At 41.5% G+C, this 22,453-nt stretch overlaps 1 protein-coding gene across 1 annotated transcript in view; it reads right to left on the bottom strand.

Moving 5' to 3' along the window:
* Positions 1–1,179: 1,179 nt before the first annotated feature.
* The window catches only part of LOC124620252 (craniofacial development protein 2-like), a 37,971-nt gene continuing 16,697 nt past the window's right edge, over positions 1,180–22,453 (bottom strand). The window contains exon 3 of the mRNA XM_047146920.1: positions 1,180–1,262. Within this exon, the coding sequence (XP_047002876.1) occupies positions 1,180–1,262 (83 nt within the window). The remainder of the gene's footprint in view (positions 1,263–22,453) is intronic.

The following is a 22,453-nucleotide window of genomic DNA, read 5'->3' as shown; positions in this document are numbered from 1 at the left end:
AGTTCACTCGAATGACCCACTCACCACCATTACTAACACGTTCATAGCAATTACAAAACATAAAATTTCTTCCATTCCATCTTCTCGGCTGATACAGCAACCAGTGTAAAATTTGAGATAAAAATACAGTATACAGAAAGCTAGCCATTAGCGTTTTGACCATGCACCCTTCATCTACGGCGTTATAAACTGAATTTTTTCAGCCATACGATTGGTCGCACTTTTGGTTCATCTCTTGGTCAAAATGCACTCAGTAAAGAACTGCATAACCTAGAATTTATAGCTAGCACAAATGGCTGTAATATTTCTTTAGTCCAGAACTAATATAAAGAAAAGTAACCGAAATCGAATGCTTCGTCCACAATCGAAGACGCCAAAATAAAGGTAAAGTGATCCCCTGACCTTTCCTAGGGAACATGTCTTATGATCTAGCCAAGCTTTTTCGGTGTATAAATACACGTATAGCGTTCACTGGTGGTATCAATGTACGACATCAACTTCTTCATAAAGAACGGGCACAGCAAAGTATTTATGGTAAGACAGGGATTTGCAGGTTAGAATGTACCCAATGCAGCGATGAACTTGTTGCACAAACGGGAACAATGTTTTAAACCAGGTTTCAGAAGAATTTGCTCCCAAAAAGAGGGCTATTAAAACAACACTCGTCATTTACAGAAGATCTAAAGGCGTTTGGCCATTGCCCACCTACTGTCAATAACATGCAAATACTGCATTTTGCGCATAAGGGACGGAAACGCACGTTTTTTGGTGTTGATGGCCTCTTCTGTGATCAACGGATTAGTCAAAACCAATCTTTTTTTATATAATGATATACCTTTTTAAAGACCTTTAGCCTCATTGCTGTGAAGTATGCTGTTACCTTTTTTTTTTTTTACTCCCTTATCTTGAAGGCATAATTTTAATTCTTGTTTTTATACTTGTGACGACCTTCTCACAAGGTATAATCATTTTACCGTACAGATGCCAGTTGACTTGACTCTTATTTTTAGGGCTGTTTAAGCATTATGTACATCGTGCTTATAAAGCTATTGATGTTCCATATTTGATTACGGTCTTTCGCAATGAGTAATGTAAAAGACTAGCCAGTGCCATCTTTGATTTTATTGCAATACCTGCACTAGAGGCCTCATTATCAAACTTTTCCGCGCTCTGTGTTTGTCAGCGCGGCTGTTCATACAGGTTGTGCTCCTGCAGTATGAAGCTCTGCTGTGCATCTGTTCCTAATTCGTGCGCCGTCCGTTCTGCATGGCAACGAGCAATGTAATTAAAGGACCGATCAGCATTCTTTTTCACGGTCTCCTTAGCCGCCCTTTTCAAATCTAATCATTTCCAGTTTATCAAACCTTAAAATCTCTTCGCTACAATTTTTCGCTGACAGGCATTGGGGATCTTCAGCTTTTTGACATCCCAGGCACATTTGGCAATGTATTCGCATCGTATAATCATTTCACGGACGGCGCGCACCGTGACCAATTGCTGTAAGTCTGATGGAAACTTTTCCCGTAGAACACATTTTTGCACAAGACGGGAGTAGGACGTTTCCTTATATTTATTTTTTAACTTTTTGCTTTGTTGATAATCGGAAGATGCCGAACCACAGGCAATGAAATTTGAAAATAGAAACGTCCGCAACCAAGACTGTATGTTTTGTCTGAGTTACATAGCATCATCAGTTTAAAATAAGGTGGTAATGTGGGTCTCACGGGAAGCGTGCAAGGGGTAAGACCCTGCAGTCGCGCTGTTTATATGTGTCCGCGGTGGCTCAGAGAGATAGAGCGTCTGCCATATAAGCAGGAGATACTGGGTTCGAGTCCGAGTCGGGGCACACATTTTCAGCTGTCCCCATCAAGGTATGTCAACAACACCTGTCGACAGCTGAGGGTTTCAATTAATTATCATTTAATATGCTGGAGTTAATGTATCTTTATAAATGGTTAGCCCGCATCTCGTGGTCGTGCGTTCCCACGCCCGGGCTCCCGGGTTCGATTCCCGGCGGGGTCAGGGATTTTCTCTGCCTCGTGATGGCTGGGTGTTGTGTGCTGTCCTTAGGTTAGTTAGGTTTAAGTAGTTCTAAGTTCTAGGGGATGTTAAGTCCCATAGTGCTCAGAGCCATTTATAAATGGTTGACTTATGCAACACGGCATAAAATATCTAAATTTTATAAATACTGCTAATCACTTTAATAATAATGTATCTAAAAGTTAAATGGGAAACGTTTTTCCAGCAATTCTTAATTTTAAGGTGACTCTTCACGATAGGAAAACCATTCGTTGTGGTGGATACGTCGTTTTACACGAATGTGCTTTACTTTTGTAGATAGGCATGTCATTTATTAATTTTTAATTCATTATAAATGAAGTGAGTGACCAAGTTTACAACTGCAATGTAATGCCTATCCTGGAAACATCACCGAGTGTTGTTGTGATGAAAAAAAAATATGTGTGTGAAATCTTAAGGGACTTAACTACCAATGTCATTAGCACCTAACCTTACAAACTACTTAACCTAAATTATCCTAAAGACAAACACACACACCCATGCCCGAGGGAGGACTCGAACCTCGGCTGGGACCAGCCGCCCAGTCCATGACTGCAGCGCCACAGACCGCTCGGCTAATCCCGCGCGGCTGCTGTGATGAAGCAGCTTTCCGAACAGTCATCCGACAGACTGTTGAAGATAAACACAAACCTATTTACAAAGTTTCAAGTACCGGCTTTAAATGATCACTAGGATAATACTACAACCCACCACATACGGCTTCTGTAGGGATCGTGAGCACAAGACTATATTAATTACAGCAGGCACAGAGGCATTTAGTCATTTTTCCCCGTGCTCCATATATCTGTGGTACAGCAGGAAGCTCTAATAATTGGTTCAATGGAACGTACGCTCTGCCAAACACTTCACAGTGGTTTGCAAAGTGTAGATGTCAGCCGTGCTGTCGTGAGCGAACCTCCACTCATTTGCATGTCCATCTCCACCTCGGCAGGACACTATCCTCAGATTAATGAGCAGCTAGATGAGGCCACCACAGCTTCCGTCCACAGTGAACTAAAGCAGAGCTCGAACCCTGCGCCTCTTTAACCTTCAGCGTCCCGCAGACTTCATCGTCTCGCGTCCTATTCTTTGTTGTGCACAGCATACAGTACCAACAATGAATTTTCAGACGGGCAATAATACCCGATCGCTCCTACAGATATTATAAATGCGACATACAATACTGAATATTAAAATTCATAAAGACAGTAATAACAATTTATCTTCCACAATCAATTACTTATTGCAAACTAAAATGTTCTTTACTACACAAAAGTAAAAGGATGATAAATATTGCACGCAAGTCATTTGTGAGAAATGTAGACCAGTACGCCATTTACAAGTAAACCAAAAACAACAGACTTCAAGAAGATTATAATAATTCCAATCCCAAAGAAAGCAGGTGTTGACAGATGTGAAAATTACCAAACTATCAGTATAATAAGTCACATCTGCAAAATACTAACGCGAATTCATTATAGACGAATGGAAGAACAGGTAGAAGCCAACCTCGGGGAAGATCAGTTTGGATTCCGTAGAAATGTTGGAACACGTGAGGCAATACTGACCCTACGACTTATCTTAGAAGAAAGGATAAGGAAAGGCAAACGTACGTTTCTAGCATCTGTAAACTTAGAGAAAGCTTTTGACAATGTGGACTGGAATACTCTCTCTCAAATTCTGAAGGTGGCAGTGGTAAAATACAGGGACCGAAAGGCTATTTACAATTTGTACAGAAAGCAGATGGCAGTTATAAGAGTCGAGGGACATGAAAGGGAAGCAGTGGTTGGGAAGGAGTGAGACAGGGTTGCAGCCTCTCCCGGATGGTATTCAATCTCTATACTGAGCAAGCAGTAAAGGAAACGAAAGAGAAGTTCGGAGTAGTTATTAAAATCCATGGAGAAAAATAAAAACTTTGAGGTGCGCCGATGACATTGTAATTCTGTAAGACACAGCAAAGGACTTGAAAGAGCAGTTGAACGGAATAGACGGTGTCTTGCAAGAAGGGATAAGATGAACATAAAAAAGCAAAACGAGGATAATGGAATGTAGTCGAATTAAATAGGGTGATGCTGCGGGAATTAGATTAGGAAATGAGACACTTAAAGTAGTAAAGGAGTATTGCTATTTGTGGAGCAAAATAACTGATGATGGTCGAAGTAGAGAGGCTATAAATGTAGATTGGCAATGGCAAGGAAAGCGTTTCTGAAGAAGAGGAATTTGTTAACATCTAGTATTGATTTATGTGTCAGGAAGTCGTTTCTGAAAGTATTTGTATGGAGTGTAGCCATGTATGGAAGTGAAACATGGACGATAAATAGTTTGGACAAGAAGAGAATAGAAACTTTCGAAATGTGGCGCTACAGAAGAATGCTGAAGATTTGATGGGTAGATCACATAACTAATGAGGAGGTATTGAATAGAATTGGGGAGAAGAGTAGTTTGTGGCACAACTTGACTAGAAGAAGGGATCGGTTGGTAGGACATGTTCTAAGGCAGCGAGGGATGACCAGTTTAATACTGGAGGACAGCGTGAATGGTAAAAATCGTAGAGGGAGACCAAGAGATAAATACACTAAGCAGATTCAGAAGGATGTAGGCTGCAATAGGTACTGGGAAATGAAGAGGCTTGCACAGGATAGAGTAGCAGGGAGAGCTGCATCAAACCAGTCTCAGGACTGAAGAGCACAACAACAACAACAACAACAACAGCAACAAAAATTAATTCATTTTTCTAGATCTTTGTTACAACAGGTCCGCTGAAAGCCGCCTAGTTGTAGCTTTTCCATTGACTCTGCCTTGTTTTGTTGCACGTCTAAACAGCGGTGTCTACATAAATTCAATTGATTCGCCTCGGTACCGTGACTGACGTCAAGACGGCGAGCACAGATGCTATCACGCAGGACACGTGCTCAGCGACACAGAATCGCGTCAGCAGGGGTCGCCACGAGAGGGTACAGCGGGTGGTCCAATTGACGTCATCAGACTTGTTGTTCCCGTGCTCGGACGCTCATTTCGTAGCGCCAAAACACTATGAATAAGACCAGTGCGGTCTTCGATGCAATCGGATTATTCGTCAGTGGCATTCAGTGACTCTATCAATGCTATTTAGTGGCCATGGGATCGCCAGCTATCTGACATATTCCTCAGCCCTTGACAACCTTGCACGTTTTGGCCTTGGTCGTAGTTTGAATTTGCCATTCACTGTTCATGTGCTGCAGTCTTTTATTATCGTTTATTGTGCCCTTCAGGCATTGTACACTCAGCCAGCCTCCACTACAGGATATGTTCCAATTTAAAAGGTACGTCTAATCACAATCATCACACACTCATACATCTACCCAAGTCTAACACAGAATATTTACATTGGTTTATACGGAACAGTTAAGTCAAGGCCGGCCGGGGTAGCCGAGCGGCTCTAGGCGGTACAGTCTGGAACCGCGGGATCGCTACGGTCGCAGGTTCGAATCCTGCCTCGGGCATGGATGTGTGTGATGTCAATTTCAAATGGCTCTCAGCACTATGGGACTTAACTTCTGAGGGCATCATTCCCCTAGAACTTAGAACTACTTAAACCTAACTAACCTAAGAACATCACACACACCCATGCCCGAGGCAGGATTCGAACCTGCGACCGTAGCGGTCGCACGGTTCCAGACTGTAACGCCTAGAACCGCTCGTTCACCTCTGCCGGCTGTGTGATGTCCTTAGGTTAGTTAGCTTTAAGTAGTTCTGAGTTCTAGGGAACTGATGACCTCAGAAGTTAAGTCCCATAGTGCTGAGAGCCATTTTTTTACTTAAATCAAAATACCTTCAGCTGTCAAGCCAGAAAATTACAATTGTTTTTTCAATTTCGGCACGGATAACAGCGGCAAAGCGTCTCGGTATTGGTGCAACGAGGCCTTGGTAGGTCGATGGAAGGAGCTGTCATTGCACCCGACACACAAGTCACCTAATTCGCGTAAAATCCGGGCAAGGGAGCGATGAGATGTGTTGGATCAGGTTCAGATCTGGCGAGTTGAGGGGCCAGTGCATCAATTTGAACTTTCCACTGTGTTCCTAGAACCACTTCGTCACACTCCTGGTCTTGTGAAACGGCGAATTATCTTCTTGAAAATAACACTACTGTCAGGAAACACGATCGTCATCAAGGACTGTACATGGTCTGCAATCAGTGTGCGATACTCATTGGCTGCTGTGATGCCTTGCACGAGATCCACTGCACCCGTGGATGCCCACGTGACTGTTCAAAAATGGTTCAAATGGCTCTGAGCACTATGGGACTCAACTTCTGAGGTCATTAGTCCCCTAGAACTTAGAACTACCTAAACCTAACTAACCTAAGGATGTCACACACATCCATGCCCGAGGCAGGATTCGAACCTGCGACCGTAGGAGTCGCGCGTGGATGTTCCCCAGAGCATAGTGGAGCAGCCGCCAGATTGTCTCTATCCCGCAGTATAGGTATCAAGGAGTTGTTCCCGTGGGTATTTCAGCTTCTTTTTTTTTTTTTTTTTGTTTTTTTTTTGTTATTAGTCTACTGACTGGTTTGATGCGGCCCGCCGCCAATTCCTTTCCTGTGCTAACCTCTTCATCTCAGAATGGCAGTTGCAACCTACGTCCTCAATTATTTGCTTGACGTATTCCAATCTCTGTCTTCCTCTACAGTTTTTGCCCACTACAGCTCCCTCTAGTACCATGGAAGTCATTCCCTCATGTCTTAGCAGATGTCCTATCATCCTGTCCTTTCTCCTTATCAGTGTTTTCCACATATTCCTTTCCTCTCCGATTCTGCGTAGAACCTCCTCATTCCTTACCTTATCAATCCACCTAATTTTCAACATTCGGCTACAGCACCACATCTCAAATGCTTCGATTCTCTTCTGTTCCGGTTTTCCCAAAGTCCATGTTTCACTACCATACAATGCTGTACTCCAGACGTACATCCTCAGAAATTTCTTCCTCAAATTAAGGCCGGTATTTGATATTAGTAGACTTCTCTTGGCCAGAAATGCTTTTTTGCCATAGCGAGTCTGCTTTTGATGTCCTCCTTGCTCCGTCCGTCATTGGTTATTCTACTGCCTAGGTAGCAGAATTCCTTAACTTCATTGACTTCGTGACCATCAATCCTGATGTTAAGTTTCTCGCTGTTCTCATTTCTACTACTTCTCATTACCTTCGTCTTTCTCCGATTTACTCTCAAACCATACTGTGTACTCATAAGACTGTTCATTCCGTTCAGCAGATCAGTTAATTCTTCTTCACTTTCACTCACGATAGTAATGTCATCAGCGAAACGTTTCATTGATATCCTTTCACCTTGTATTTTAATTCCACTCCTGAACCTTTCTTTTATTTCCATCATTGCTTCCTCGATGTACAGATTGAAGAGTAGGGGCGAAAGGCTACAGCCTTGTCTTACACCCTTCTTAATACGAGCACTTCGTTCTTGATCGTCCACTCTTATTATTCCCTCTTGGTTATTGTACATATTGAATAAGACCCGTCTCTCCCTATAGCTTACCCCTACTTTCTTCAGAATCTCGAACAGCTTGCACCATTTTATATTGTCGAACGATTTTTCCAGGTCGACAAATCCTATGAAAGTGTCTTGATTTTTCTTTAGCCTTGCTTCCATTATTAGCCGTAACGTCAGAATTGCCTCTCTCGTCCCTTTACTTTTCCTAAAGCCAAACTGATCGTCACCTAGCGCATTCTCAATTTTCTTTTCCATTCTTCTGTATATTATTCTTGTAAGCAGCTTCGATGCATGAGCTGTTAAGCTGATTGTACGATAACTCTCGCACTTGTCAGCTCTTGCCGTCTTCGGATTGCGTGGATGATGCTTTTCAGAAAGTCAGGTGATATGTCGCCAGACTCATATATTCTACACACCAACGTGAATAGTCGTTTTGTTGCCACTTCCCACAATGATATTAGAAATTCTGATGGAATGTTATCTATCCCTTCTGTCTTATTTGACCGTAAGTCCTCCAAAGCTCTTTTAAATTCCGATTCTAATACTGGATCCCCCATTTCTTCTAAATCGACTCCTGTTTCTTCTTCTATCACATCAGACAAATCTTCACCCTCATAGAGGCTTTCAATGTATTCTTTCCACCTATCTGCTCTCTCCTCTGCATTTCACAGTGGAATTCCCGTTGCACTCTTAATGTTACCACCGTTGCTTTTAATGTCACCAAAAGTTGTTTTGATTTTCCTGTATGTTGAGTCTGTCCTTCCGACAATCATATCTTTTTCGATGTCTTCACATTTTTCCTGCAGCCATTTCGTCTTAGCTTCCCTGCACTTCCTATTTATTTCATTCCTCAGCGACTTGTATTTCAGTAGTCCCGATTTTCCCGGAACATGTTTGTAATTCCTCCTTTCATCAATCAACTGAAGTATTTCTTCTGTTACCCATGGTTTCTTTGCAGCTACCTTCTTTGTACCTATGTTTTCCTTCCCAACTTCTGTGATGGCCCTTTTTAGGGATGTCCATACCTCTTCAACTGTACTGCCTACTGCGCTATTCCTTATTGCTGTATCTATAGCGTTAGAGAACTTCAAACGTGTCTCGTCATTCCTTAGTACTTCCGTATCCCACTTCTTTGCGTAATGATTCTTCCTGACTAATGTCTTGAACTTCAGCCTACTCTTCATCACTACTATATTGTGATCTGAGTCTATATCTGCTCCTGGGTACGCCTTACAATCCAGTATCTGATTTCGGAATCTCTGTCTGACCATGATGCAATCTAATTGAAATCTTCCCGTATCTCCCGGCCTTTTCCAAGTATACCTCCTCCTCTTGTGATTCTTGAACAGGGTATTCTCTATTACTAGCTGTAACTTATTACAGAACTCAACTGGTCTTTCTCCTCTTTCATTCCTTGTCCCAAGCCCATATTCTCCTGTAACCTTTTCTTCTACTCCTTCCCCTACAACTGCATTCCAGTCGCCCATGACTATTAGATTTTCGTCCCCCTTTACATACTGCATTACCCTTTCAATATCCTCATACACTTTCTCTATCTGTTCATCTTCAGCTTGCGACGTCGGCATGTATACCTGAACTATCGTCGTCGGTGTTGGTCTGCTGTCGATTCTGATTAGAACAACCCGGTCACTGAACTGTTCACAGTAACACACCCTCTTCCTATTCATAACGAATCCTACACCTGTTATACCATTTTCTGCTGCTGTTGATATTACCCGATACTTATCTGACCAGATGTCCTTGACTTCCTTCCACTTCACTTCACTGACCCCTACTGTATCTCGATTGAGCCTTTGCATTTCCCTTTTCAGATTTTCTAATTTCCCTACCACGTTCAAACTTCCGATATTCCACACCACGACTCGTAGAACGTTATCCTTTCGTTGGTTATTCAATCTTTTTCTTATGGTAACCTCCCCCTTGCCCTTGGCAGTCCCCTCCCGGAGATCCGAATGGGGGACTATTCCGGAATCTTTTGCCAATGGAGAGATCATCATGATAATTCTTCATTTACAGGCCACATGTCCTGTGGATACACGTTACGTGTCTTTAATGCAGTGGTTTCCATTGCCTTCTGCATCCTCATGTCGTTGATCATTGCTGATTCTTCCGCCTTTAGGGGCAATTTCCCACCCCTAGGACAAGAGAGTGCCCTGAACCTCTATCCGCTCCTCCGCCCTCTTTGACAAGGCCGTTGGCAGAATGAGGCTGACTTCTGATGCCGGAAGTCTTCGGCCGCCTATGCTATTTATCAAAATTTAGGCTGTGGCGGGGATCGAACCCGAGACCGAAGACGTTTCGATTATGAATCAAAGACCCTACCCTTTTCTTTTTTTTTTTTTTTTGCATTTTGTTCGTTATTGATCACTGTTTTTGGTCGTTTCGGACGTCGCAAGACATCCTGTTCAAGTTCGGTGGTTGATCCTTCCACTCAGTTTTTTATTACAGAGGCCAACCGGCTCTCTGACCGAACACGCTGAGCTACCGTGCCGGCGCCCCTAGACCACCTTAGGTTACACTACTGGCCATTAAAATCGCTACACCATGAAGAAATGCAGATCATAAACGGGTATTCATTGGACAAATATATTATACTAGAACTGACATGTGATTACATTTTCACGCAATTTCGGTGCATAGATCCTGAGAAATCAGTACCTAAAACAACCCCCTCTGGCCGTAATAACAGCATTGATACGCCTGGGCATCGAGTCAAACAGAGGTTGCATGGCGTGTACAGGCACATCTGTCCATGCAGCTTCAACACGATACCACAGTTCATCAACATTAGTGACTGACGTATTGTGACGAGCCAGTTGCTCGGCCACCATTGACGAGACGTTTTCAATTGGTAAGAGATCTGGAGAATGGGCTGGCCAGGGCGGCAGTCGAACATTTTCTGTATCCAGAAAGGCCCGTACAGGACTTGCAGCATCCGGTCGTGCATTGTCCTGCTGAAACGTAGGGTTTCGCATGGATCGAATGAAGGGTAGAGTCACGGCTCGTGACACATCTGAAATGTAACGTCCACTGTACAAAGTGCCGTCAATGCGAACAAGAGGTGACCGAGACGTGCACCCCATACCATCACGCCAGGTGATACGCCAGTATGGCGATGACGAATACCCGCTTCCAATGTGCGTTCACCGCGATGTCCACAAACACGGATGCAACCATCATGATGCTGAAAACAGAACCTAGATTGATCCGTAAATAAGGACGTTTTGCCATTCGTGTACCCAGGTTCGTCGATAAGTACGCCATCGCAGGCTCTCCTGTCTGTGATGCAGCGTCAAGGGTAACCGCAGCCATGGTCTCCGAGCTGATAGTCCATGCTGCTGTAAATGTCGTCGAACTGTTGGTACAGATGGTTGTTGTCTTGCAATCGTCCCCATCTGTTGACTCAGGGATCGAGACGTGGCTGCACGGTCCGTTACAGCCATGCGGATAAGATGCCTGTCATCTCGACTGCTAGTGATACGGGGCCGTTGGGATCCTGCACGGCGTTCCGTATTACCCTCCTGAATCCGCCGATTCCATATTCTCCTAACAGTCATTGGATCTCGACCAACGCGAGCAGCAATGTCGCGATACAATAAGCCGCTATCGCGATAGGCTACAATCCGACCTTTATCAAAGTCGGAAATGAAATGGTACGCATTTCTTCTCTGTACACGAGGCATCGCAACAACGTTTCACCAGGCAACGCCCGTCAACTGCTGTTTGTGTATGAGAAATAGGTTGGAAACTTTCCTCAAGTCAGTACGTTGTAGGTTTCGCCACCGGCGCCAACCTTGTGTGAATGCTCTGAAAAGCTAATAATTTGCATATCACAGCATCTTCTTCCTGTCGGTTAAATTTCGCGTCTGTAGCACGTCATCTTCGTGGTGTAGGAATTTTAATGGCCGGTAGTGTACAAATACTGCGTACAATAACCTCTAGGTACAACACTCTCCCCTATTTCGCTGTGTCATTGAGAGTGAGAGACGATCAGACTTGTGTACTGACCATTGGAATGAAACACAAAATTGTAGTCACGATAAAACAACGCTTGTTCACTGTGGAGTTCTATGCCAAGCACAATCTGTCGAAAAAGGAGCTGTCTGAAAACATCTAGGAAAAGACAGTGGAAAAACGGCGCAATAGGGGCTTTGTAGCGAACTGAAACCACAACTATTTGAAAGGACATCGAACACCAGAAGAAACTGTTCGAGTGAACGAAAGGCTAGAAAAACCGTATTATATCTCATTGTCGTTTATCTTAGCAAGTGATAACTAACAAACCTACGTCTCGAAAAATTATTGTTAAGGACTTGCACGAGTGTCCTTAAGAAATTAGTGGTTCGCCTGAGTTAGTGTGGAATCAGGACTTTCAGATGCTCCGTTTTTTGTTTCTTCAAATGAGGCCTGGTTCAGATTGCCAGGGTATGTGCACTCACACAGTATGCGACATTATGCATCAGAAAATACTCATTACTACCTCTGAAAGCCGTGGCATAATTTCAAGATTCGTGGTTAGTGCGCAATATTTGGCGTCCGCATCGTACCACGATTCTCTCACTAAGCTGTTAATGCCAACCGGTATATCCAGAAACTGCTTAATCAATACGTCGATTAACCCACTGATGATGAACGAGTGTATGGATATTTGCTGCAAGTCGAATCTACAGCACACGCCACCTTAATAACCATGTGGCGAGTCATGACTTTTTCGGTGAGGAGAGAACAATCAGCCACATTAAACCGTAGGCTCATCCATCTTTCACAGTGTGAAAGCACTCGAATTGACGCGTTTCGATGTTAGTCATCAGAATTATTGTAGAAGATAAAGATACAAAAATAAGTAAAATAAAAATCAGGAGATTGTTCGGATATTTTGTAAATGATTCACCTTCAAAATTTCTTATTACAGTTGCCGTATATCGCTTTTCTTAAAATATTCATTAAATTGATACAAGAGTCATTGAATGTGCCCAGTTAAGATTCAATTGCGTATTATTGCGAGTTTGTCTACATAATTTCATACACTGCTAAAAGCCTTGAAGTGTTGTTTGATTTTATTTAAAGCATATACTGTTAAGGCGATGTAATTCTACTTTCGAATGTTCATTGTTGTGAATAATATTTGGTAAATTCCGTAATACCCAGGTCTTCCCTTTGCAGGTTTCTCAATTTGGAAACTTGTAGCTACATCCTTCGGTTTTCGTGGGTCATCCTTTCAAGTTAGCCGGTTTGGTCAAGTATGTGGGATCTCGTAATTTTAATAAATTGTAATTCAGATGTATACTAACAATGATCTTCAATCCCAATTTTCCCAGGTCTTCCCTGTCCTTCCCAGTGGAGGAGTTTTGCTAAACAACGAGAATTAGCTCACGGGTAGAGCGCAGCACCCAAATTACGTTGGGAGCTCGTCAACGTGAACTACAGGTAACACTGGAGGGATTCATGTGCAGTATCACACAGGATTTTAAAAGGTATCACCCGATTGTAGTTTTATAATCTTGTTATTTAATTTCTACCATGTAATTTTGTGTCCGTTGTCAATTTACAAATTTTCTGGAAAGCAGCAACGTCAGTCATCAGTATAAGAAGAAAACTAAGGTGAAGGAAAGAATTTCAGAGTTATATTGGAATTATTCCTAGGTCAAAGTGGAACGTAACTGAAATAAGACATCTGAGAAACGAGAAACGGGCGTCGAGGTTATTCATTCACTTTCTAAGTTGTTAAATTGAATCATACGTCTAACACGTCAACACGTACATTTAGTAATGAAGAAACTATGAACATGTGAACATCAAAATATTTTAATTCAAACGTGTCTCATTTTACCTTGAACCCTGGAAGAACCGAGAGATGGAGGTTCATCTTCAACGGTATTATATGAGTCATTTCTTTAGAGAGAAGGGTGCACCTCTCCCGAAATATAGTGAGAGAGGGCTTGAATTCGAGTGAGTATTACTCATAATTCATCTAGCTAATATCGATACCTCTGAGAGTTGCTACATTACTTCTTTTGTCGTATTAAAAATTATAACAAAATTCTAACACCAGTAACTTCAATGGAAATGTAAATGTCGTGTGGCTAGGGACTCCCGTCGGGTAGACCGGTCGCCGGGTCAAAGTCTTTCGAGTTGACGCCACTTCGGCGACTTGCACGTCGATGGGGATGAAATGATGATGTTTAGGACAACACAACACTTCGTCCCTGAGCGAAGAAAATCTCCCATCCAGCCGGGAAGCGAACCCGGGCCCTAAGGATTGGAATTTTGTCGCACTGACCACTCAGCTACCGTGGCCGGACGTAACTTCAATAAAGTCAGTAAAATGTCTTTTGGGGTTCCGTAGCTCAGTCGGTAAAAGCAGAGCACTTTGTTGTCCATCTGTCTGTCTGACTGATCGGCTGTGAAAACCCATTCTCTGAGGAATGGATAGAACTACGAAGTTCAAATTTGTCACTCAGGTTTACAATCCCTCGAAGATGTGAAAAATTTAAACTTTTAAATCGCTACAGTCACAAAAATAAGGCTATTTATGTCACATATTTCGATACTCGCAGGCTCATTCACCAAAACCTGTAGGTTGCTTCCCGTTGATCTAGAATCTTCATTTTTCAAGAAGCAAGGTCTTACAGTGGGGGAATAAAGGGTAAAGTAGCCAGGTTGGAAAAAGTGGCCACTGCTAATTTCATGTCTTCAACAGTGCTGCTTTCAACCGAGAATTGGCCATACTAGGCGTAATCGACACCATTCGTGTTGTCGGTCGCGTTGGAAAGGAAGCTTGCTCCGTTATCTTTCTGTGAAAACGTTTAGGTTTTCGATCGTTTGATATAAGATAATTCACTCATATTACATTAGTTGCTTCACTTTTATGTAGAGCAATAGGTTTTAGCGATATCACGAGTCACGCAATGCCATTTGGCTTACAAATATAAGTCACTGTCGTTTTCTGAGGTTGTATTGTTTCGCGTGTGAGCCACTGATACAGACATGGCGTCCGATCGGGAAAACTGTCTACGCTACAAATCGGGAAAGTGACCAAGATGGCCACTTTTCCCAGCGGATGGTCACTATTCCCGATCTGTTTGTACCAATGAGAATTAACTAATTCCATATTTTATGCATAGTATAACAATTGAAATTAAAACATTATAAATATTGCTATACGCAATACTAATATCCGTTGTTCTGCTCTTTTACAAGGGCTTACAAGAGCTTAAAGATGCTAAGAAAATACATCCGGAAAACAGAGCAACGAACATGGGACTCTGTTACGATCCGAAAGGCAATTGTAGCAGTATAGGATGACATGCCTTTTTCAGCAACAAAACAATTCAATATTCCACGTACTACGCTAAAACGAATAGTGCTAGGGAAAATCGGAGACGCAGTTGACAGTATAAAGTTTATGGGCAGCTTACGGACAGTGTTCAGTGAAGAAATGGAGCAAGAAATCCTTAATTACATTTTGGTAATGGAAAAGCGATTATATGCAATTACGATGAATGGCCTGAGGCGATTAGCTTTCCAGTCGATAGAAAGCAACCAATTAGTGAAATTTTTAGAGTGGTTTGAACATTTTTTAAAATACGCAAAACATTCAGTGTGTGAATGGTTTACGCATTAAATATATGTGTCTCACTGTCTAGCTCATAACAGGTAGAACACACTGATGCAAACTTTACTTTGCAGCCTACGTTTCTTTTTAGTTCTTCTATTGATTACTGAAGTTTATCTGCGCCAGAGGTAAGCAGTGAAATATCACCTGATCACGCGTGGTTCTATCAGATTTACAAAAATATAACAATGATCTTTATGTGCGCTATATGTTATGTGCGAAAACGTGTCGTGTTGGAGGTGTAAGTAGGCTGTTTGTTTTCTTATTGGCGACGTTACGTAGCGCTCTGTATGAAAAATGACTGGCTGTGCTATGTGCAGTCCGTGGCTAGTTTGCATTGTTGTCTGCCATTGTAGTGTTGGGCAGCGGCAGCTGGATGTTAACAGCGCGTAGCGTTGCGCAGTTGGAGGTGAGCCGCCAGCAGTGGTGGATGTTGGGAGAGAGATGGCGGAGTTTTGTAATTTGTCATGAACTGCTATATATATTATGACTATCAAGGTAAATACGTTGTTTGTTCTCTATTAATATCTTTCATTTGCTAACTATCCCTATCAGTAGTTAGTGCCTTCCGTAGTTTGAATCTTTTATTTAGCTGGCAGTAGTGGCGCTCGCTGTACTGCAGAAGTTCGAGTAATGAAGATTTTTGTGAGGTAAGTGATTTCTGAAAGGTATAGTTTAATGTTACTCAGAGCCATTCTTTTGCAGGGATTTTTGAAAGTCAGATTGCGTTGCGCAAAAAATATTGTGTGTCAGTTTAAGCACAGTCCTGTATACATTGTTCTAAGGGGACGTTTCATATGTCGACCCTTAGCCTAGGATACCTCACTGGAATCTTCTGATTTTTTTCTTGTAGTTTGTGTAATTAGTGTAGCTATGGTTTATTGCTAGCGCGTAATTGTAGAGAGAATCTCCTTTGTAGTTGCAGTCTTTCACTGTTGTACAGTAAAACAGTTGTGGCATGCATGTAGATTTGCACCAAGTATTCCGCAGCTGCAATTATCTAGATATTATTTTCAGTGCTATGTTAATGTGTTCCCCTATTTTTGCTCTTCAAATTGTGTTTTTCTGTGTTGTCGTGTGAAATATTGTGACAATAATGGCGTGTGAAAAACGTAACACTAGGCTCCAAAGTAAACTGAGAAATAATAGTGACGACGAGCGTAGCTTATCAGCACCACTGTGTAATGAATTAACAGACATTCGAAGTAGTAATTTGGTAATTGTGCATAGGGAACTGGAGCGGGCGTCAAATAATGGTGTAGACAGTGAAACAGGTAGTGAACAAGGAAGCATTATCGATCGATCGGTCGGCAACAGCTGGCCCCAGGAATCCGAAATGACAGAACACAATATTGCAAATACTGTAGACTTAGGTTTTGGGTCCTCACCGTTTTCTCAAATGAGTCAAGACACATTTTCTCATTGTCAAAGTGTGAATGTTGCCGGTGAAAATGCACTGCCAAAAAGCATAGAGAAACAGATTCCAGACACTAATACATTATTATTGCAATTAATGCAACAAATGGAACAAAATCAGAGACAAATGGGACAAAGGCTTCAAAAGTTAGACACAATGGAACAACATCAGAGACAAACACAGCAAAAGCTTCAAAAGTTAGACACAGTGGAACAAAATCTTAAAAAGTTAGACACAATGGAACAAAATCTTCAAAAGTTAGACACCACGCTTGAACACACACGTGAAGATTTAACTACTGAGTTACATAACATCGAATCGAAATGTCAAAAAGTCTGTAATGACGTAAAAACACAAATTTGTGAGCATTTCCAACCTATTTTTTCGCGTCATGAAAATGCATTACAGAATCACGAAGCAGCCATAAAAGACCTGCAAACTATTGTTCATAAAAATCACGACACCTTGCAAGCTAAATTTGACTCAGTTGCATCTACCGATTCGGTTACGCAACTTGCAAAAACTCAAGAAAACTTAAAGGACACAGTAGAGTCGATTTCAACACAAATGGACATTCTGAAACTTGGTTCAGAAAAACACACTGAGGAAATGTGTTCACTATCGGAGAAAGTAGCCGAACTTTCGGATCAGGTCACTAATTTATCTACGAAGGTAGATGATAATCTGAATGACACCGAAGAGTGCAAACAAATTAGGAAATTCAAACAAAATCAGAATCAGATTAATATGCAACACCAAAGAGAAATCTGGGAAGTACAAGATCAGCTGACACAGTTAATACAAGAATTACGTATTTCAGAGGACACTCGCGCCCCAATACAGGAAGAGGGACATAGAAATACGGAACAACCACAAAATAATAACACAGCGCATTTCGGAAATTATGAAAGAAATTGGCAAGGTCCACCGAATTTTGAAATGGAACCGCCGAAACGACGTAACAATGACCGATATGTGACTCGCCGATATGATGACTTTGACTATAAGCTGTTCATTACTACACATAAATTCAAAACATTTAAGAATTCTGCCAACGACATTCATCCACAAGCGTGGCACCATCAGTTATCTCATTACAGAATGAGATTTTCACTCTGCAGCGGAGTGTGCGCTGATATGAAACTTCCTGGCAGATTAAAACTGTGTGCCCGACCGAGACTCGAACACGGGACCTTTGCCTTTTGTGGGCAGGTGCTCTACCAACTGAGCTACCAAAGCACGACTCACGCCTGGTACTCACAGCTTTCCTTATGCCAGTACCTCGTCTCCTACCTTCCAAACTTTACAGAAGCTCTTCTGTAAAGTTTGGAAGGTAGGAGACAAGGTACTGGCAGAAGTAAGGCTGTGAGTACCGGGCGTGAGTCGTGCTTCGGTAGCTCAGTTGGTAGAGCACTTGCCCGCGAAAGGCAAAGGTCCCGAGTTCGAGTCTCGGTCGGGCACACAGTTTTAATCTGCCAGGAAGTTTCAATTCTCTCATTGTTTTCCTCCCAACTGGTCATTAGAGCACAGATTAGAATTTATGTGTGGCTACTTAGAGAATGAACCAGCTGTAAGAATTCGATCGGTCATTCACGATTGCCACAGTGAAGGAGAGTTTTACCATGCCTTCCTCTCAGCATATTGGTCTCAAGCCACACAAGACCGAGTAAAACATGGCATCATAATGATGAAACGTTTCGAACAATCTGAATTTTCCAGTCTTGTGAAATATTTTGAAGACATGTTGCACAAGAATCAGTACCTGTCAAACCCATACAGCCCCTCAGAACTCATCCGCATTTGCTTAATCAAATTGCCTGAACATTTACGACACATTATTTTGGCAGGACGTTGCATAGACGACATTGTAGCTTTTCAGGGACTCTTACAAGAATTAGAAATTGACACAGACAGTCGCGGGATGCGAAAACAGGAAAACAATCACTACAGGTCACATCCGTCACAATTCCGTGACGACAGAAACGATAACTGGACGCGACAAGGCTATTCTCACCACACAAATCGTGACCAAAACAGACACCACCCGTATGACATTTGGTGGCAGAGTAGTAATAATTACAGGGAAAGATCACCTCTCCGCGGTAATGACTATCACAGAGACAATCAGAGAAACAGACAATATGGGAACCAAAACAATTATTATAACGGGAGACAGAATAACTTTAGACGCAACGGTCCACCGTGCAGTGATAATTCAGGGAGAAATTCTCCACCACTTAACCGAGAAGAAAGAAACTACAGGAACTACCGACATGACGACAGACGATATGATCGTAACGACAGACCTGAATTGCATCAGAACTGGCGGGATTCAAACAGAGCAGGGCCCTCTCGACAAAGTGAATTTGTAGAAGTTAGGTCTCCAAACCCCAATAACGACGCGCGCCAACAAAGAGACAATAGGCAATGACTCATTCCGCTGGCAGCCACAAAACGTACGTATGAAACTAACGACGCAGCTGCCGTAGCTAGTAATTACGTAAAAATGGAAGACATTAGGGACATCTTACTCCAGGAACACGACATAAAACATAACAACATTGCATATCCTGTGATTCACATTACTGTAAATGACGTAAAATTTACGGCAGTACTTGACTCTGACATTCCCATTTCAGTAATTAGTGAAACAGCTTTTAGCAAATGCAACAAATCGAACGATTGCCCCGCACTTCCGTTACGTAAGATTAAATTACAAGGTGCAATCCTTGGAAAAAGTGTAGATGTACGCCAACAAACCAATTTAGAATTCCTTTGACAAAGCCACAGCTTCTCTATGAACTTTCTTATTGTTCCATTATTGTCGACGGAAATTATATTGGGAGTAGACTTTTTGAATGAATACAAAGCAATCTTAAACTTTCACAATGCGGAAATAAGTTTAGAGAAGGAAGGTAAGTCAATAGCTTTGAAATTTGAAGATTGGCTCTCAAACCATGACGAGGAAATTAATCGGCTTTACCTTCTGTTAGACAACAGTTCGGAATTTTCTACGGGACTAGACACCAACAATCACTCTGCAAGTACTGACAGGGATGATATCGATGGCATATTTGAAATTAATGAGTTAATTCAGAATAAAATTCAAACAATTGAGAATTGTAATGACACTGATAGGCAAGACCTTTTGAGATTTTACAAGCACATTCCACAGTTTTTACTCACAAAACAGGAACAATCAAGGGATTTCAATACCAATTTCGTGTTCGTGAGCATACTAAATTTTGTGTTAGACCATACGTAATTCCGGCACATTATAGGGACCGTGTTAGAACAGAAATACAATCTATGCTTGACGAGGGTATTATTGAGCCTGCAGTAAGCTCATACAACAATCCATTACATGTTGTTGAGAAGAAAAATGGATCGATCAGGCTTGTCTTAGATTCGAGACAAATCAATACTATCATTATTCCTGAAACAGACAGGCCGCAAACGTTGGAAGAACTTCTTCAAAATTTTAATGGTGTAAAAGTGTTGTCTTCCATTGATCTCAGATCCAGCTTTTATCAGATCGAACTTTATCCAGAATGTAGAAAATACACAGCTTTCCTTTGTTTTGGCTTTTGTTATCAGTTTCGGAAACTTCCCTTTGGTTTGAACATTTCTTCAGCCGCATTCATTCGCGGGCTAAATTCCATATTACCTGAGTTCTTAAAACGTCACATCACCTTATATGTGGACGATATTCTAATAGCAGAAGCTTCATGGGAACAACATAATCGCATCCTCAACAGTTTGTTACGTATTTTTGCAGAATCTGGAATTACAGTTAACTTGGAAAAGTCTGAATTCGGTAGGACAAAGGTGAAGTTTTTGGGACATATTATTTCTTCTGAAGGCATTCAGCCGGATCCTGAAAAGTTAGAAGCAATCAGACCCATTCCAGTCCATCCACAAAAAAAACAAGTCCGCAGTTTTCTAGGTCTCGTAAATTTTTACCGTCGTTTTCTGAATATGCAAATTCTTGTTACACCAAAACTTTGTTCTCTCACTGGAAAAAATACTATTTGGAACTGGGACGAACAAGCACAGTTGGAATTCAATTCTTTGAAAGAATCGCTACTTAACGCGCCAATACTAGCACATCCAGATCTGTCACAAGATTTCTGCCTTAGCACGGATTCTTCTAAAGTCGGTCTTGGTGCCCATTTATTTCAAGAAGCCATAGAAAATGACACTACCGTTCAGAAAACCATTGCTTTTGTTAGCCGAGTGCTAACAAAATCTGAAAAAAATTATTCCGTTACTGAATTAGAAGCTTTAGCTATCGTTTGGGCATTTAACAAATTCCGTTTCTTTCTTTCTGGTAAGCACGTAAAGATATACAGTGATCATCGTGCATTACAATTTCTTATGTCTTCAAAATTAAATCATGACATTTTAAAACGTTGGGCATTGTTTCTGCAAGAATTCCACTTCACAATAGCCTACATTCCCGGGAAGGAGAACATTGTTGCGGACGCACTGTCACGCGCACCGGCTGGGCTTGTGAAAAGTAACACAGAAGGCAACCTCGAGAAAAATGTCAGTATTCTTTACATTCAGAAAGTCGCCTTTGAAAACTTCATCACCACATCTTTAAAGAACATTGCTCATGAACAAGATAAAGATCCGATTTGGAAAGACATCAAAAGCAAATGGCATGAAAAGACACACACACAGATTCGGCATTATTATCTGGTTAGAAACAACATACTGTTCAAACATTGCACTGTTGATGACAAGCTATGGGTACTTTGCATTCCTGACGATTTTGTTAATAAGCTCATTTGGTACATTCATTTCAGCTACGCACATTTTGGTCCACGAAAATGTTATCATATTATTCGAACGACTTGTTATTTTAACGATATGGAAAAGAGAATTCGAAGAGTCCTGTCTATTTGTAAACTTTGTCAAAAGGCTAAACCATCTACTATCTCACATCGTGCTCCATTGTTTCCTATCATTCCTTCTAAATTAAAAGAATTTGCTGCAGTTGATCTATTGGGACCCCTTGTCAGAACATTGAATGGATTTTCGTACGTTCTAGTCGCTGTTGAACTTACTTCAAAATTTGTTTCTTTCACTCCGTTACGTAAAGCCACTGGACGATCTGTATCCAACGCCTTTGTTAAAAATTTCTTATGTGAAGTTGGCCACGTTGCTAAAGTCATTTCAGATAACAGACCGCAATTTAGATCTGCTGTTTGGTCACGTATGCTTCGGAATCATAAAATCAAACCTGTTTTTATTTCATTGTACCCACCACATTGCAACCCGTCTGAAAGGATTATGAAAGAAATCAATAAGCTTTGCAGACTTTATTGTCACAGAAAGCATCAGCATTGGGACAGATATTTACAATTATTTCAAAATGTGCTGAATGAAATGCCTCATGATTACCACCTATTCTTGTACTGAAGAATGAAGAACCACCGAACAGAATCAGAGAGCTTGTACCTTTCCCGAATAACCGTAAACTTCGACACAAAGGCATAATTGATTTGGCTCTTAAAAATATAAAATCTGCAGCAGACAAAAGGAGAAAACTACACGGTAAAGCAAATGCAAAGAAATTGTATATTGGTCAAAAAGTTCTCATTAAAGCTCATTCATTGTCACATAAGAAGAAACACCTGAGTCACAAATTCTTTCTAGTTTACAATGGACCTTAGAGAATCCGACGTATACCACATGATAATTGCGTTGAAGTTTAAACTCTGCGTAATAGGAAGAGTAAAGGTTTACACCACATTTCACATGTAAAACCGTTTATTGAAAGATAATCTGCTTTTTAACTTTGTCTTTGCCATATAACTTTTCACTTTACATTACTAGTATGCTTTGTCAGACTTAG

This window comes from Schistocerca americana, chromosome 6 (assembly GCF_021461395.2).
Source record: "Schistocerca americana isolate TAMUIC-IGC-003095 chromosome 6, iqSchAmer2.1, whole genome shotgun sequence".
Classification (NCBI taxonomy): Eukaryota; Metazoa; Arthropoda; class Insecta; order Orthoptera; family Acrididae; genus Schistocerca; species Schistocerca americana.
Note: the sequence above shows the minus strand (reverse complement) of the source record. Positions and strands in the feature narration are given on the sequence as shown.